At 35.1% G+C, this 17141-nt stretch overlaps 1 protein-coding gene across 1 annotated transcript in view; it reads right to left on the reverse strand.

Annotated features, from left to right (window-relative positions):
- The window catches only part of LOC109093529 (PDZ domain-containing RING finger protein 4-like), a 40092-nt gene extending 28449 nt beyond the window's left edge, over positions 1-11643 (reverse strand). The window contains exon 1 of the mRNA XM_042752787.1: positions 11387-11643. Coding sequence (XP_042608721.1) covers positions 11387-11455 — 69 coding nt within the window. The 5' untranslated portion in view covers positions 11456-11643. The remainder of the gene's footprint in view (positions 1-11386) is intronic.
- Positions 11644-17141: the final 5498 nt, after the last annotated feature.

Raw genomic sequence — 17141 nt, forward strand, 5'->3', positions numbered from 1 at the left:
TTAAATCAAATCTATATCAGATTTTATTTATTAGCTTTACTATTTTTGTAAATGAAATTGATTTAATTTATTAATTTCATTTTATTATTTTTTTAATATTTGTATTATTATTTAATCAGATTTAGTTAGCTAGTTAGTTATATAGTTTATATAGTTATATATATATATATATATATATATATATCTATATCTATATCTAGATAGATAGATAGATAGATAGATAGATAGATAGATAGATAGATAGATAGATAGATAGATAGATTTTTTTTTAAGTTAGACTTCCTCCCAGGTTTGTAAAGCCCTGTTCTGGAACAATGCAGCTTGAGCAGGAAAACTCATGTTTGTATTTCTGTGTGGTGGGGTGGGTTATGTCCCACAATGCCCTGCAGGTGTGTGAGATCTGCAGATGGAGGTATTTCCTCTCAGATCTGGTCTGTGTGTGTTTGTGCGATCGATCAGCACTTGATTTCTCCCGTTTCTCTCTCTGCCAGCGTTACAGAACGATCACAAATGCAAGAAATTCATTCATCAACATACAGCCCATATATTTTAACAGTAAAGGATTCAAATCAATGATTAACATTAGCTTTAACTTTAAAGATTTTGAATTGGCTTTTTATTTTTCATTTTAATTTTAGTAATTTTGTTATTTGCTCTTGTCGTTTTCATTAGATTTGTTTTGTTGAAATATTTATATTTAGATGTATTTCTTTTAGTATAAGCAATTTTTTGTACTTATTTCAGCAAGGCAACATTCTAATATATATTTGATTTAATTTCAGGTTTATTCAAATTTACAAAAACTATTTGTAATAGTAATTTTAGATATTTTATTAAGTATTACATTATTTCATTTAGTTGCCAAGGGAACATTTTTCAAGTTTTCCATGTAATATTTTATTTTATTTAACAATTAAAAAAAAATATATATATAGCTTTAGTTTTAGCCATCTTTTTTACTTTACCTATTATTTTAAAACTGTTAAATTAAATATTATATTGTTTTATTTCAGTTACTAGAAATAATGTTTTTGATTTTAAGTTATGTTGTTCAGTTTGGCTCATGAATATATTAATTAAGATAAAAGGCCAGTAAATGATTCAGTTTAAGGTCAATCACTGTCATGCTGTCGACTCAGAAACGCTGCCTGCCTGCCAATCATTCCTGTGATTGACAGCTGTGTTGTTTATGGTGGGAATCTAATACGTTTCTGTTTAGCCCCAGTTTCCATGGCAACACTAATGCACGTTTCCTCTTCCTGTGGGCCAGACGAGAGACAGGAAGAGGAACGAGACACGGGAGAATGAGATTCGACACAAACAGCTCGTTTATTAAAGAAGGAAGAATCAAACGATATTATTCATATGAATTAATTACCTTCCCATATGAGCTGATCTGAGCACAACAATGGATCTCATTCAGATTAAAGATGGCTTTTCCAGAAGCCTTTGTGCTCCTGCATTGAGGAGTGTCTCATTAAAGTGAGTGTGTGTGTATGTGTGTGTGTGTGTGTGTGTGTGTGTGTGTGTGTGTGTGTGTGTGTGTGTGTGTGTGTGTGTTTTATTCGATCATATCACACACATTATTCAGCTCTCAAACAGTCCGTTCACATCACAAACTGATATGATTTCAGATCTGAACTGACTGTACAAACTCCAGTTGCCAAGGCCGCATTCTAATATTTATATATATTATTTAATTAATTAATTAATTTTGTAATGTGCTTTTGTGGGGTTTTTTTATTTTATTTTTTAAAATTCTTATTCTTAATATATTTTATTTCTGTTTTAGTTTTAGTAATTTTAGAACTTTAACTATCATTTTTAACTATTCTATTAAATATTATATTATTTTTATTTCTGCTTTGTTATTTTATTTTATCTCTGGGAACAATTCTAATTTTAAGTTTGCCATTTAATATTTATATTTCATTTCATTTCAACTTTATTTAAATTATTATTATTATTTTCATTATTCATTATATATTTTATTTTACACATTTATTTAGTTTATTTTATTTATATTATTATATTATTTATATTTAATTATTTATCATTTATTTTTCTGCTTTATGACATAACATATACCCATCATGCCCTGAATGACCAAAAACACTATTCAGACAGAAACACATTTACAAAGATACTATCCTAATCAGATTTCTACATTTTAAAAAAAAACAACAACAACAACAACAAATTGATTAGAGAGTACACTGCACAAGAAAACACAATTTCAGTCTTTCTACTTCAAAAGTTCATGTTTAATTCAATGCTGTTTCTTTGTAATAACTTTGTAATTATTTTCTAGTAATTTCTGAGTGTCTCTACAACACATTTTTGTCAGTTCACAATTTTTTTTTGTCATTCATGTATTGGATTCTCTCCTTGTGTGAAGATGTAAATGGATTCATATCTGCTTTTGTGCTTCCTCTTTTATCATGCTCTCCAGCCAGACGCGTCCCATCATGCCCTCTGTCACCCGCCGTCTTATCAGGGCGGCCGCAGAGGGTCTGCTGCAACCCGGACAAAGCTCACGCGCCGCTTTGAGTCCTATATCCCTGCATCGCTCACAGGTGATAAAGCTGCTCTGTTCTGATAGTACGAGCGTTTCTGGAAATGTCAGAGCAGATATTGAAGTGCAGAGATCTGCCATAACAGCACAGACCATCTGCTTCTTAACACACCAGGAGAACCCCACAGAGACACAAACACAACTAACAGAGGAAGAGACGCACCGTCAAACAAAGACGCCCAAGAAACACGCCCGAGAAACACGGCTGAGAAACACACCTGAGAAACACACCTGAGAAACACCTGAGAAACACACCTGAGAAACACACCTGAGAAACACACCTGAGAAACACACCTGAGAAACACCTGAGAAACACACCTGAGAAACACACCTGAGAAACACCTGAGAAACATGGCTGAGAAACAAGGCTGAGAAATACACCCAAGAAACATGGCTATGAAAGGCCCAAGAAAAATGCCAGAGAAACACACCTGAGAAACACGGCTGAGAAACACCTGAGAAACAAACCTGAGAAACATGGCTGAGAAATGCCCGAGAAACACGCATTAAGAAACAAGACTAAGAAATACACCCAAGAAACATGGCAATGAAAGGCCAGAGAAACATGGCTGAGAAACACACCTGAGAAACACACCTGAGAAACATGGCTGAGAAACACACCTGAGAAACACACCTGAGAAACACGGCTGAGAAACACGGCTGAGAAACACGGCTGAGAAACACGGCTGAGAAACACGGCTGAGAAACACCCGAGAAACACCTGAGAAACATGGCCTTGGCAACTCATTAAAAAAATACTTTTTAAAAACGATTATATTTCATGTTATATTTAATTTTTTTTCCAGTTATTGTTTATTTTATTTCAATAAAAAATGTTTTTAGTATTTAGTATGTTTTAGTTTATTTTAGTATTTGAATTTAAACAAAAAAATTTGAAAGTTCTTTTAATTACCATAATATTTTAGTTTTATTTTACTATAATAATCCCGATATTGGGCAGCTTAAATAGATCAATGCATTTAGATGTTAATGCTTGATAAATCAGTCAGTCCAAACACTTTCTCACAATCAATCATCTCACAATCATCAACTGCTCCAGTTTCTCTCTCTAGCGTTTCTGTCTCAATGATGAAGTCAATTAACAAGTTCTCCGTCTGTCCGGGACGGAGCGGGTCAGACGACTGCCAGCGACAGATGCCCGTGTGTGTGTGTGTGTGTGTGTGTGTGTGTGTGTGTGTGTGTGTGTGTGTGTGTGTTTTCATTCACAACACAAGAGAAGGGCTCAAGCTGTTCACACACAAACAAACTGAAACCAAACATTTCATCATGTCACTTGATTTACGCCCGTGATACCCGCTGTCAGCTGCATTAAGGGTCGATTTGGAGAGATGATGCAATAAAACCAGGTGTTCAATGAGGCTCTCTGTTTCATTTAACAACACTGCAGAGAAACCAGCAGGCACTGACTCGTCTGACCTCAAACTAAAGAATAACAGCGCTAATGACCAACCAAACCACACACACACACACACACACACACACACACACACACACACACACACACACACACACACACACACACAGCTGAGGACACTAGCATTTTATAAAACATCATCATTATGACTTCAAATCCTGCTCGGATGAGCATCTGAAATCAGTGCGTGTTACAGTGGTGTAAAATATTTTTTTGTATTTTGTTGTTGTTGTTGGTTCAATTTATTGTCGGGTGAGGATCACGATCTCACTTGTGGTCGTTTTGATAGACAGAAGTGTTAGATAAATTATACATACCATACATACACATACAGAGTCAACTAAAAGTACTGTTGGCTGCATAACGTCTGTTTTAACATTTTATGAATTGACAATATGCTGGGAAAACTAAACAGTTTAAATCTGGTTTAGGGTCAGTAATATATATATATATATATTTTTATGTTAAAAAGAAGTCTTTCCTGTTCACCAAGGCTGCATTTATTTGATAAAAATACAGTAGAAATAGTGAAATATTATTACAGTTTAAAACAGCTGTTTTCCATGTGAATCTCTGTTAAAGTGTAATTTATTTCTGTGATGCGCAGCTGTATTTTCAGCATCATTACTGCAGTCTTCAGTGTCACATGATCTTCAGAAATCATTCTAATATGATTTGATGCTCAAGAAACATTTCTGATTATTATCAATGTTGAAAACAGTTTTGCTGCCCAATATATTTGTGGAAACTGTGATACATTTTATTTTTCAGGATTCACAGATGAACAGAAAGTTGAATGTGTGTGTGTTCACAGGTGATAAGAGTCTCTCTCAAGAGTCTTTCTCAGGTCTGATATGCGTCTGTAAAGGTCAAAGTGTCTGAAGTGTCATGTGCTAAAGGTCAATCTACAGATCGGGAATGAATGAAATGCAGATGAAACAGAAGATGTAAATCCATCAGATTCTCATGGGTTTATGAGGATCTGTCTGAATCAGACAAAAGACAAATCACATGTGAGATCTGGATCTGATTCTGATGCTCCTTCAGATTGAGTTCATACTTTTCCAGATGATTATTCACAGTGCATTAAGTCAACTTTTTCATATTACACATTTTCTGAGATGTTGTTTAAATATCTAATTAAATATGCACTAATTTGCATGCAATTCCAGAAAATAAATCTGAACATTGGATAAAGCCACGCTCCAAATTTTCTTTCATTTTGTTGACATATTAGAGTTCAGGGTTTTTACTGAGGCAATTTTGGATTTCTCTTTTTATTGCTCCATAAATCAGAAAATACTATCAGCAGCCAGAAAAAAATCACCATGTTTTCAAGATTAAAATGTTACAGAAATCAGTGTGAATGAAATATGAACAAACCCCTCAGTAAAACCTTCAGAATAAAGTGTACTGTACTTCGGTGTACTGTAAGTGTTGCTGAAGTGGAGGAAAAACTTTTTAAGAAATTGATTGGAGCTTGTCCACTTGTCTGAAAAGACATGTTATGGAAGCAAAATAAATGAAACATCTCAAAACTGAGCAGTGCATGTAAAAACAATGGTTTTGTTTGTAGTGTCTCACCTTAAGATAATGAATTCATTGCAGTCAAACAATGTTTAGTTTGTACTATAAGCATAAAGTCTCATTCGCTTCTCATTTTCCGTGATCTACTAATCAAGAATGAGTTTGTATGATGCTAGCAACACCTAGGTCATGTGTTTGATCCCTAGAAAATTATATAAATATTAAATGTTGTTATATATTTAGTACGTAATATTCAATATTCAGATCTTACGAACCAAAAGTCAAAATATTTGACAGATTGATGCAGAGGCTGAAACTCTGTGAACGGCAGACTGATGTCTATTTCTGATGCATCATTTCAGCACAGCACACACACTCACACACATTCACACATGCATTATTAATAGATGTGTGATTATGTAACACTGCCATGATTCTTCAGTCTCAGGGATCTGTAAATATTCCCTTTTCATATTCCTGCTCGGAATGAGCTGGAAAAATGACGGAGTCAGCAGCTAGAGGCTCATTCCCGCTGAACCCCAACACATTCACTCACGTCACTGGATTTACATGAGAGCGACGGCCTGCATAGAACACTATATATCCTGCTTCATCCTGTTTCAGTTTTAAATGCTTTAATTAAATTGCAATAATCAAGAGGATGTCTAATTAATTTAATCCTTAAAACTTTTACAATCTAATACATTTTTTTTTAATAATAACAATGTTTTATGACGTGTTATATTATTATTTTTTTTTCATAAAATCTATTTGGTCTGTTTTAATTAACACATTTACAATATTACAACTTAATATTTTGCATTTTAATATTTATGGACACTAGTCCATATTGCAATTTGATTCCCCTTGATTTACTCATCCAAAATGTCCAAAATTCCAAGACATTTCACATTATACTCTGTGATTTTTATGACTGTATTCGCTCTGCGTTCAAGTGCATTCATAAAACTTTAACAGCTTAAGAATTTTATTATTATTATTATTATTTTCAGAAATTATATGTTGTCTGTTTAAATTTGTCTGGATTCTTTGTTTTATGATATAATATTTGTTAGCAAAAAAAAAAAAACCAGTAATCAAATTAATGCACAAACCTTTAACAATTTAATTAATCTTTTAAAATGTAATTAAATTTGAATTGTTTCTTTCATTTATTGGCTAACAAAACACTGCACAACAGTCTTCAGTGTTTAAATTAAAACATGGAGGAAAAAGTGTGTGATATTCCTTAAATAATATTTTAATAAACTATATTATTATTTTTAGGATTTTGATAAGTACATTTTACTCTACAACAGTAATACAAAATTTGTCACAGTTTCTTCAAGTTAAACCAAACTTTTATTTTGGCGGGTTAAGTTTCTGTGTGTATTTGATGATAGTTTTCTCAAATAAAATGGTGAAACTATTGTTAAGTGACTTAATAGCAGTCTTTGTGCTTTTATATTCATAAACAGTAGTCCACAGCATTACATATTCATTCAAAATTTGCCAAATTCCACTTTGTACAGAAATTACATTTTTATGACTGGATTCTGTGTTTTCCATGCACAGAGCCAGATGCTCATGGAAAACTAGGATATTTAAACACAATCCCACTGGAAAAAGATTGAGAATGAGGAATTAAACACGTTCTCATTCCCTCTTTTAAAATTTACAGCTCTCCATCTCTCACAACAACATCTGTTTCCAAACAGGTTTCCCAACTCTCCTTTACAAATCGAAGGAAAGAGACTCAAAGAAACAATCAGGAGCCAGAATTCCTCCATCTAGCAGGATGCAAAGGACTGGGGAACTCTCTCTCTCTCTGTGTTTCTGCAGGTAATCTCACGGCTGTGGACACCAGATCAATCAAGCGGCTCATTTTTCTCGTCTTTTGTTCCTGGTTCCAGCTGTGAGGTTTGAGGACCATCAGTCAGCGAGAGGCGGCCGGACAGAGAGATGGATTGGGACATTTGTAGCCTACAGTTTGGTGAGGAGGGGGTCACAGGGGTCCCGGGGCCTCAGGCCGTTCCTCAGACACACACACACTTGTCCCAGCAGTGATGAAACTCATTTATCAAACACACATGCGTACACCTGTCCAGTTCACACGTTCAGAAACAGATTTTATGAAGTCACTGTAGAGCTCCAAATGTGGCTGTTCATGCCACACCTGACGAACACCGGATTTCCAAGATTCTACATTTATTATTTCAAATAAATGCTATTCTTTTGCACTTTCTATTCATCTGTGAATCTTGAAAAATAAAATGCATGACGATTTCCGCAAAAAATATTTGGCAGCACAACTGTTCTCAACAGTAAAAATGTATGACTCATATGAATCAACATATTTACTAAATCTGCATTAACCACGAATAAAATATAAACAAACGAGTCACTGAACTGGACATAAACATTCCTTTGTTACCTGAGAGAAACTAAGAAAATATTTCAGAAAAGCATGCATGATAACAGCATTTGAACACATTGTTGGTTGCACAAAAGAAAACATCCCTACAGGATCCCAGGATTCCTGGAGCTTAACTGATAGAAAATATCTCAACCATGAATATGTGAAAACCAGTTCAGTCCAAGCACTTAAACCAGTCTGTAGGTGGCGCTCTTCATCACATGCACTGCAGAATGCACTGAACTCCTCTTTGACCTCAAGCCTCTGGAGACATCAGCACAGCATTATGGGGCTTACAGACCATCAGCAGACAATTAAAGAGCCCAGCGTACGCACACAAACACCAGTGTGGATAGAAATGTCACTTCCTGTGCAGCGATGTGTTCCACACGCATCTGTAGAAAGACTAATTAGCCCAGAGAACGACACACACCGCTGAGTTTGACTCTCACCAGCGGCGCTTATAACAGAACAATATTCCTGAATTTACTTCATTATCTATCTATCTTTACATTCTTTCCCTTATTTTGTATACTCTTTTGTGTATTTTCTCACATTTATGCTTATTCATTTACCCTGTTTAACTAGTGCAACAGGACTCATGCTAAAAGAACCACTGTTGCAGTATCATGGTACAGTGGTGGTTTTACTGTGGTACTTTGATATATTCAATGGCAATGGTGCTAAGTGATTACCATATATATGTGCCATGGTATTTAAACGGCACTCCAAAGAATACTGTGAAGCTACCATGGTACATGTCCAATAACTATGTTATTAGGCCTATGTCAAAACAGTAAGCATCATGATCAAAAATAAATGGCATTATGATGAAAAACCATTGTAAAACCATGGTACATGTCCAAAACTATAGTATAATGTGAAAAAATACATGGTATTATCATGAAAACCCATTGTAAAACCATGGTATATGTCCAAAAACTATGGTATTATATTTAAAATCATGGCATTGTGACCAAAAAAAAAACACTGTAAAAACATGGTATTTGTCCAAGAACTATGATATTATGTTGAAAAAACAGGTATTTAATGAGGAGAAAACACTGTAAAACAATGGTATTTTTTGTACATACAGAAGATTATGCTTCCTTTTAAGACGCCTTGTTTCAGACAATTTGTGAGTTAGCATTCCCAGGCAATCCCAGAATGCATTGCAATGTGGTTTATGAAGTAAAACAAAAATCAAGGAGGTCAATATAATACCTGGCGTCTCTATCTGTTAGCATTCCCATTCATCTCAATAGCAGATGTTCAGCTGCTGCAGGAGCTCCATAATTACATCATTAAGTCTTAAAGTAACAGCAGCAAGAGTCATGAAAACTACTCAGACCTGGACAGACCTCTGTAAAGTCTGAATGAAATCCTGCAAACGGTTCAGAGTCTCTGAAATGAAAGGAGTGAAGGAGAGACACACTGACACACTTTCAGCCGTGGGTGTGTGCGAACACGCTCACGAACACCTCGTTTACACCATCTCACGCTCTCAAACGCCAAACATTCGCTTACGTGATGAGAGCAAAAATCTGAACGCTACAGCTCCAAAGAGAAGATTCACAACAATAAACACCAGATCTGAGGATCTCATCTGCTGTCCACCTTCAGAAGCAGAAGCATAAACACAAAGAAAAAAAAACATAAGATATTGAAAAATAACCCAAATTAAAGCAAATAAAACCACAGCGGAAGGAGAATCAACTCCAGAAACCACAAGAAATATTAGCAAACACGCTGTGATTAATGTTGTTAAACACAGAAGTTCTCTGAGACAGCACATAATTGGTTGGGTTTCCAACAGATCCTCAAATCAAGGACTATTTCTATTTTATTAATGGCCTAATTCTGTTAATGTAGTGGTTTTGGTTATGCTTCAGTGCAGAAATGTGATCTACAGAAGCTCATCAGACCCACGTGATCTCCATCGGTCTGATTAAAACGATCCATCCGGAGGAGCTTCGTCAAAACTCCTCGTTACAGAACAACGGCAGCAATTAACCAAGTGAATATCCCATCATACACACAGTTTTATTAGGACCCAGAATCATTTTCTACGAGCGCTAATGAGACCATCGTGAACATGACGAGCGCGTGTGTGTGATACAGAGGCTATTAAAGCTCTTCAGCGTCATAAGAGTTAATGAAACACGCAGCAGAGAATCAATCAGCAGCTCCTACAGGAGAAGATCAACGCTGGATCATCTTCAACATTACAGGCCTTCAGCTCGCTGGGAATCAGCACTGATCGTGTTTGGATGTGCTGTTGGTTATAGACTCATTGTGTGTCTATTTATAATCAGCAAAATCACATGAAAGCCCCACAAGCACATCAGATCTCCAAATAAATCTACCTCAGGAACATCAACTGCTCCATGTTTGTGTATTTGCTCACACTTATGCTTATTTATTTACTGTGTATAACTAGTACAACAGAACTAATTCTACAAGAACTACCATGGTACAGTGGTGGTTTTACTGTGGTACTTTTACATATTCAATGCCAATGGTGCTAAATACTGTGATTACCATATACTGTACACATTCCAAAGAATACTGTGAAACCATGGTACATGCCTGAAAACTATGGTATTGTGTCAAAACGATACATGGTTTTACTGTACAGCACATATCCAAAACACCAAGATATTACTGCACCTTTATAGTGTGAAACATACAGAGTGGTAAAACCATGGTACATATCCAAAAACTATGGTTTTATGTGAAAAATACATTAGACTGCCATTCAAAACCACTGTAAAACAATGGTACATGTCCAAAAACTATGGTATTATGTGGGATGAGGAAACAACACAAAACACCATGGTCAAAGATACACAGTATTGTAAAACCTTGGTAAATGTCTAAAAACTCTGACGCTATGAGAAAAATACAAGGCATTACCATAAAAAAGCATTGTAAAATCATGATGTACATCCAAAAAATGTGGTATTATGTGAAAAATACAAGGTATTACCATGAATAACCATTGTAAAACTATAGTACACATCTCTAAACTATGGTATTATGTCACAAATACATGATATTACTATGAAAACCATTATAAAATCATGATACACGTACAAAAAAAAACTATGGTATTAAGTGAAAAAATATGTGGTATTACCATGAAAAACCACTGTAAAACCATGAAACATGTCCAAAAATACATAGTAGTACCATGTAAAACTATGGTATTATGTGAAAAACACAGCAAGCATCAATACCTACAATAGAGAGTATTGTCCTAAGAAAGCCATTGTAAAACCATGGTGCATGTCAAAAAAACAATGCTACTGCCATGGTGCAAATAAATAAGTATGGTAGCATGCCTAAAAGCAAACATGGTATTACCACAGTACCAAGTCCAGAAACCGGACAGATGAGAAAGTGTGGGATCAGCAGGTATAGCGTGTCTCACCTGTGAGATCTCGTACAGTAGTTTGTAATGCTCCTCTCTCTTCTGTAAACTACACAGATTGCAGCCCATCCTCGTGCTCAGGGATACAGCAGCCGTCTCGCTCTCCCTCCAGAACGGCTCGCGCACACACAGCGCCTCTCATCCGTGTGTCAGCGCACAGACCTGCATGCACAACCTCAGCCTCTGGCATCCGACAGTGTGTGAGATCCTCTCTCTCACACACATACACACACGGACATACCCCCTTCAGCAGCTCAGCCTATGAATAATGATGAGAGGGGTGTGGCTACATCAGTGGGAGGAGTCAGTGAGCATCAGCGCTCAAACAATGAGGCTCTTTTGTGTCAGTAACACTGATGTCACACACACAGTCAGCACTGGTCAGATTGTGTGTGTTGTGGTGGAGATTTTAAGTGGTTTTCAGTCTTATACTGTTATTACTGGTTGGGGAGAAGCGGTTCACAATGGAATTGATCAGAAGCTTTTCTACATAATGTGCAAAAAGCAAAGTAGGTCACCAACCAACCAACCAACCCATAGGGACTTCACACACACAACTATACATACATGAAATATGAGTATTATCCATGCACATTTAGCCAAAAGCAATAGCTGGTAATTTTAATTTTATGGCTGATCATAAATCTATACTACTAGTAAAAAGCTGTACAAGCAAACTCAGACATGATATTGTCCAGTTAGTAACCATGTACAAAAACTATGGTATTATGTGAAAAAAATAATTATAATAAAACAACACGGTATCATGACCAAAAATACACAGAATTACCATTGTAAAACCATGGTACAGGTATATTTCCAAAAACTAATGATTTATGTGTTTATGTGAAAAACACTGAATGCATAAATTACAGGGTTTTAAGGTTATTAAAATTAAACAGTAAAACCATTGTTTAAGACTATGGTATTGTTTAAAAAAAAAAATGCATATTATCACCCTGAAAACCATTGTACATGTTCAAAAATACATGGTATTACCATGAAAAACCATTGTAAAACTATGGTAAATATCCAAGAACTATGGTATTACAATGAAAAACAATTGTGAATGTCCAAATATACATGGTATTATGTAAAACTATGGTATTATATGAAAGAAATAAAACAGTCAGAATCAATACCAAAAATAGACAAACACATAAAACATGTTAATATCACCCCAAATTTATCACATACTTATCACTCCATAAATCAGAAAATACTGTCAATAAAATACATGATCACCATGATTTTAGGAATCAGATATTAGATAAACCAGTGTGAATGAACAAAGTTTTGGTGTGTGCAATTCCTGCAGAAGTGGAGGAAGAGAACTTTTAAAGATATGTATCGAAATTGAAATTCAGACACACATAGATGAAGTGTCATAAAATAAACACTTTAATGTGTATTCTGTAAGTTTTCTTAACACTAACCTGAAAGAAGACAATGGAAGCAACACAGACCATAGGTAGAGTCTCGTCCTAATGCTGAGCTGAAGAACATCATCATGTCCATCACAGCAGGCGTGATTGTGTGCTCTCACAATCAGACGAGACAAACGACACGCTGAGAAGAGACGCTACAGAATTAACCAGCTCTAATTGTTCTGTAATTGGCCCTGGAGCTCACCATCACACACACACACACACACACACACACACACACAGCTCTCATCAGCTGACGATCAGTCAATTCCATTTGGGAGAAAATAATCGGATTTGCTGGCTTTAATTTTACTCAGACGCCCTGCGGGCAAAACATGAGGCACAAAACCACAGAACTATTCACAGTACCATACCACACAGTGCCTTAAGACCAGAATAATAACACAAAAAAATATTATAAATAATTATTAAGTAAGTATATATATAAAATCATAAAATAATAATATTATTAATTAATAAATAATAAGAAATACATTTCATATCACGAGGTGTTTTCAGACACGATTTAAAAACAACAAGTGACTGTGCCTCACTTAGAAACATCTGGAAACATGAATTAATATCAGTTTACTCTTGTTAACTGTGTGAGAAGACGAGAAAGAGATCATTTAGACACAAGTCCTTTAATACAAGCTGCACATTTGTTCTGGACATCTTCTCCTTCCTCATAGACGTCGACTGTAAGTGTGTTACTGTAAACCAGTTTTATTCTAAAACTGAAGTACGAGTCAAAATGATTGTCAAAAATGTTGTCTAGTAGTAAATATGCTAAATATAACCTGGTATACTTCTTTAAACACACACTTTTAGTTACAGTATCTGAATGGAGACATTCCATAAATACTATAGTTTTAAACACACACTTTTTAGTTACAGTATCTGAATGGAGACATTCCATAAATACTATAGTTTTTTTTTTGATTTAATTTTATACAATACTAAGTTTTTTTTATAATTTTTTGGTATTGAGGTCTTTTTCAAAAATGAGTTTTTGGAGATAATGAAGTTTAGGGAGATAATGACAAAGTTTTACTCACTTACGGGTAAAAATGTTTTTGTAATGCACATGTGTGATTCATTACATGCAAACAAGTGTTAAAGCATTGTTATAAGAAAATAAATATTAGACTGGGTAATAAAACGGAATATGTGAATTTATCATATTTTCTGCCACTGAATGTGTGTTCTCAATCATAAACAAGATAAAAACGCACTGGTGAGCTTGTTTAAATCTCGACGTGTGTCTGAGAATAGAGAATAAACCTGAACCCTAATGAGAACAACAACAGCAAACATCTGTAGAACATCCACAGAGGATGATCTGTGAGATAGGATGATCTGTGGGAGTTCAAATATTACTGCGTTACTCAAGAAACATCTGTAGAACATCCACAGAGTATGATATGTGAGATCGTAAGACACGTCTGACATCATGTGTGTCAGCGGATGCATTTTCGGGGTTTGGGTGTGGATAGTGAGGGGGGCCCTATGAAACCCATTTTATTTATTCCCATGTCCGTTTTATTTTTTTCCAAATTTATTTTTTTCCGTTTTAATTTTTCTGGATTACATTTTTTTTTTTTTATTCCAATTTCTCTTTTCTTATTTTTTAATTTTTATTTTAATTTTTATTAATATTTCAATTTGTCTGTATTATTTTTTTTTTTTTTCTCAACATGTTTTATTGTTACCAAATTCTGTTTTTCGATATAAAAACTCAAGTCAATTTGATTTTTTTTTTTTTTTGTTATTACATTTTTTTTTTTTCTCAGAAATTGTGTATTTAAATTTTTTTATTTATTTTTAATTTTTTATTAAATTTAAAAATGTTTTGTTTTTTTTTTTTTTTTTTGTAATTAATTTTTTATTTTTTTTATTTTTAGTTGTATTGGTATTTAGTAGTTTTAAATATTTCCGTCAATATGTCTTCAAGTTAAACCGAACTTTTATTTTGATGGGTTGCCGTGAATACCTTTTAAGTTTCTGAGTGAATATGATACAGTTTCTCTCAAATTAAAGAGTAAAATGCTTATGAAGTGACTCTCATGTAATTATGTCCTGTAGTGAGATGGCAGATGCTGAAATCACCGCAAGCACATACATAAAATTGGGTTTTATGACTGGATTGAAGACGGCTGAAGAGAATTCTGTTACGAGAGACATTAACAAACACATTCTAGAACTAAAGTGACTCACAAATTCATTTCAAGAGTAAGTTCAGCTGATCTGCGCTGAAACACTACATATAAAATACACAATAATGTCCATCACTAATGTCTGAACTGTTTTCTTGAAAGTAAGAAAGAATCTGAATTAGACCGAACCGCACTAGCAAAAAAAAAATTGGGTGTGGGTTTGCGAATCATTTGATTTAGATCCGAACTTCGGAGGGCGTATTGCAAATCTTTTTTCTGATTTCTTTTCTTTTCTTTTTAAACAGTACAGAACATCAAACCAGTTATAAAAACAAAACACAGAAAAAATTAATAAATAGTGTATGCAGATACAAAAAAGAAATACATTTGCGCCTTAAGAGGACACATAGGATGAATATATAGATACAATTTTCACTATATATGTTTAAAAGTTACATTGGCTAAAAAGTTTTATTTATATATTTATTTTAAAGCCAAGATTAGGCCTCATTAAACATGCAGGCTTCTGTACTATTGCACTTGCATAAATAATATTATGAGAATAAAGTTTCAAATATAAAAAAACTAGAATAGACATAAATAGAATAGAGATTCTTTTTTTCTTCTGGCAGTTGTTTTTAGGCTTCAAATTTATACATATTGTGTTCATCTGTGTAGATTATCATGATGAACAAAATGTGAAAAGATCATAAACGTTTGTTGGTCAAATAGCTTTTTCTGCAATAATACTAAAGTCAATTTAAAAATTCTATTGGGTTTTGAACGAGGGAACCAGGGTGATGGGAGCGTATGTGTTGGCCTACTAAAAGACATCATCACTTCTGCACTCTAAAAGCAACTGGGAGGACTGAGAGTGAACGTTTGTTACTGGATCCAGCCGTCAATCCCAGCAAATGGAGCTCTTAGCTAAAAACAAACTCACAGATGTGTGTTTTCAGGTTTCAACCGAGATGAAAATTGAAAGTAAATCAGTCAATCACTCAGAAAAGACTTGAGCAACCAGACACACATTATCACCCGCTGTTCAGCATCACGTCAGACACAGAATCAGACCAGCAGGCGATGCACACACACACACACACACACACACACACACACACACACACACACACACACACACACACACACACACAGCGGATAGCTTTACTGCTGTGGGTGCTGATGGCTAATAGCTAACAGAGCTCAATGAATCAACCTCTGACTGAGTCTCACCAAGCGACACAAATTACCCACAACCCCACTGAGACAGACAGGGAATGTTTTCCAGTTTATCTGGTTTAATTAAACCACTGTCAGTGTGCGCGCTAACATCTGGAGGAAACAGACCTGCCTCTCCACGCTCAGCCTGAGGGGTTTGTGCTTCCTAATGGTCTGTTTGGGTCGGACGGTCAGCGCTTTCACATCCCACACATTCACTTACAGCTGCAGGACACAGATATCAGACTATGAACAGCTTTAGTTTGATAACAGCCCTTCTGACCGGTCCAGCTTAAATTGGTCGTTATCTGCCTGGCCAGCAGTAAGGTTCATAAAACCAGCCAGTTTGGAACAGCAATACTGTTATCAACCATATTATTTGATACGCACATTACTAATGCTCTAAATGATCAACATGATTCTGTTAAAGATGTTTCACACTCCACTCCATGTCTTCTGTTGCATTGATAGTTAAGAGTGTTTTATCAAGTCAAAGCACTTTTAGTGTATTTGTACAAATGTCCAGCTTCTAATCGTGTGCTTCTGGTGTCAGATCTTGAGTGATTTTGATCAAGTAAAGGTCAGAATAACTGCAGTAATATCTCCAGATGAACTCTTACTGGACTGAAGCAGCTCAGCTTTACTTGATTCTCCATCAATCTTCTTTTAGAGTCTCAAATCTGATCATCAGGATCTTTTGAGGAGCGTTTGTTTCCAGAAGCTTTACTTTCACTGTTCCTCAGCGGAGGAATGATCTTCACAAGCCTCCAGAACATCTCACACTCTTCTGAGGAGCCTTTATTTCTTCATCTCTCAATCACTGCATTATATGTTTGGATCATTTACATCTCATCTCACTGAGACACATTACTGCAGATACAGAGCACAGACTGATATTTAGATCGTTATATGACAGTATCTGCTCTACTGTTATAAAGATCTCATTCATGTACA

Source organism: Cyprinus carpio, chromosome B25 (genome assembly GCF_018340385.1).
Source record: "Cyprinus carpio isolate SPL01 chromosome B25, ASM1834038v1, whole genome shotgun sequence".
Taxonomy (NCBI): domain Eukaryota; kingdom Metazoa; phylum Chordata; class Actinopteri; order Cypriniformes; family Cyprinidae; genus Cyprinus; species Cyprinus carpio.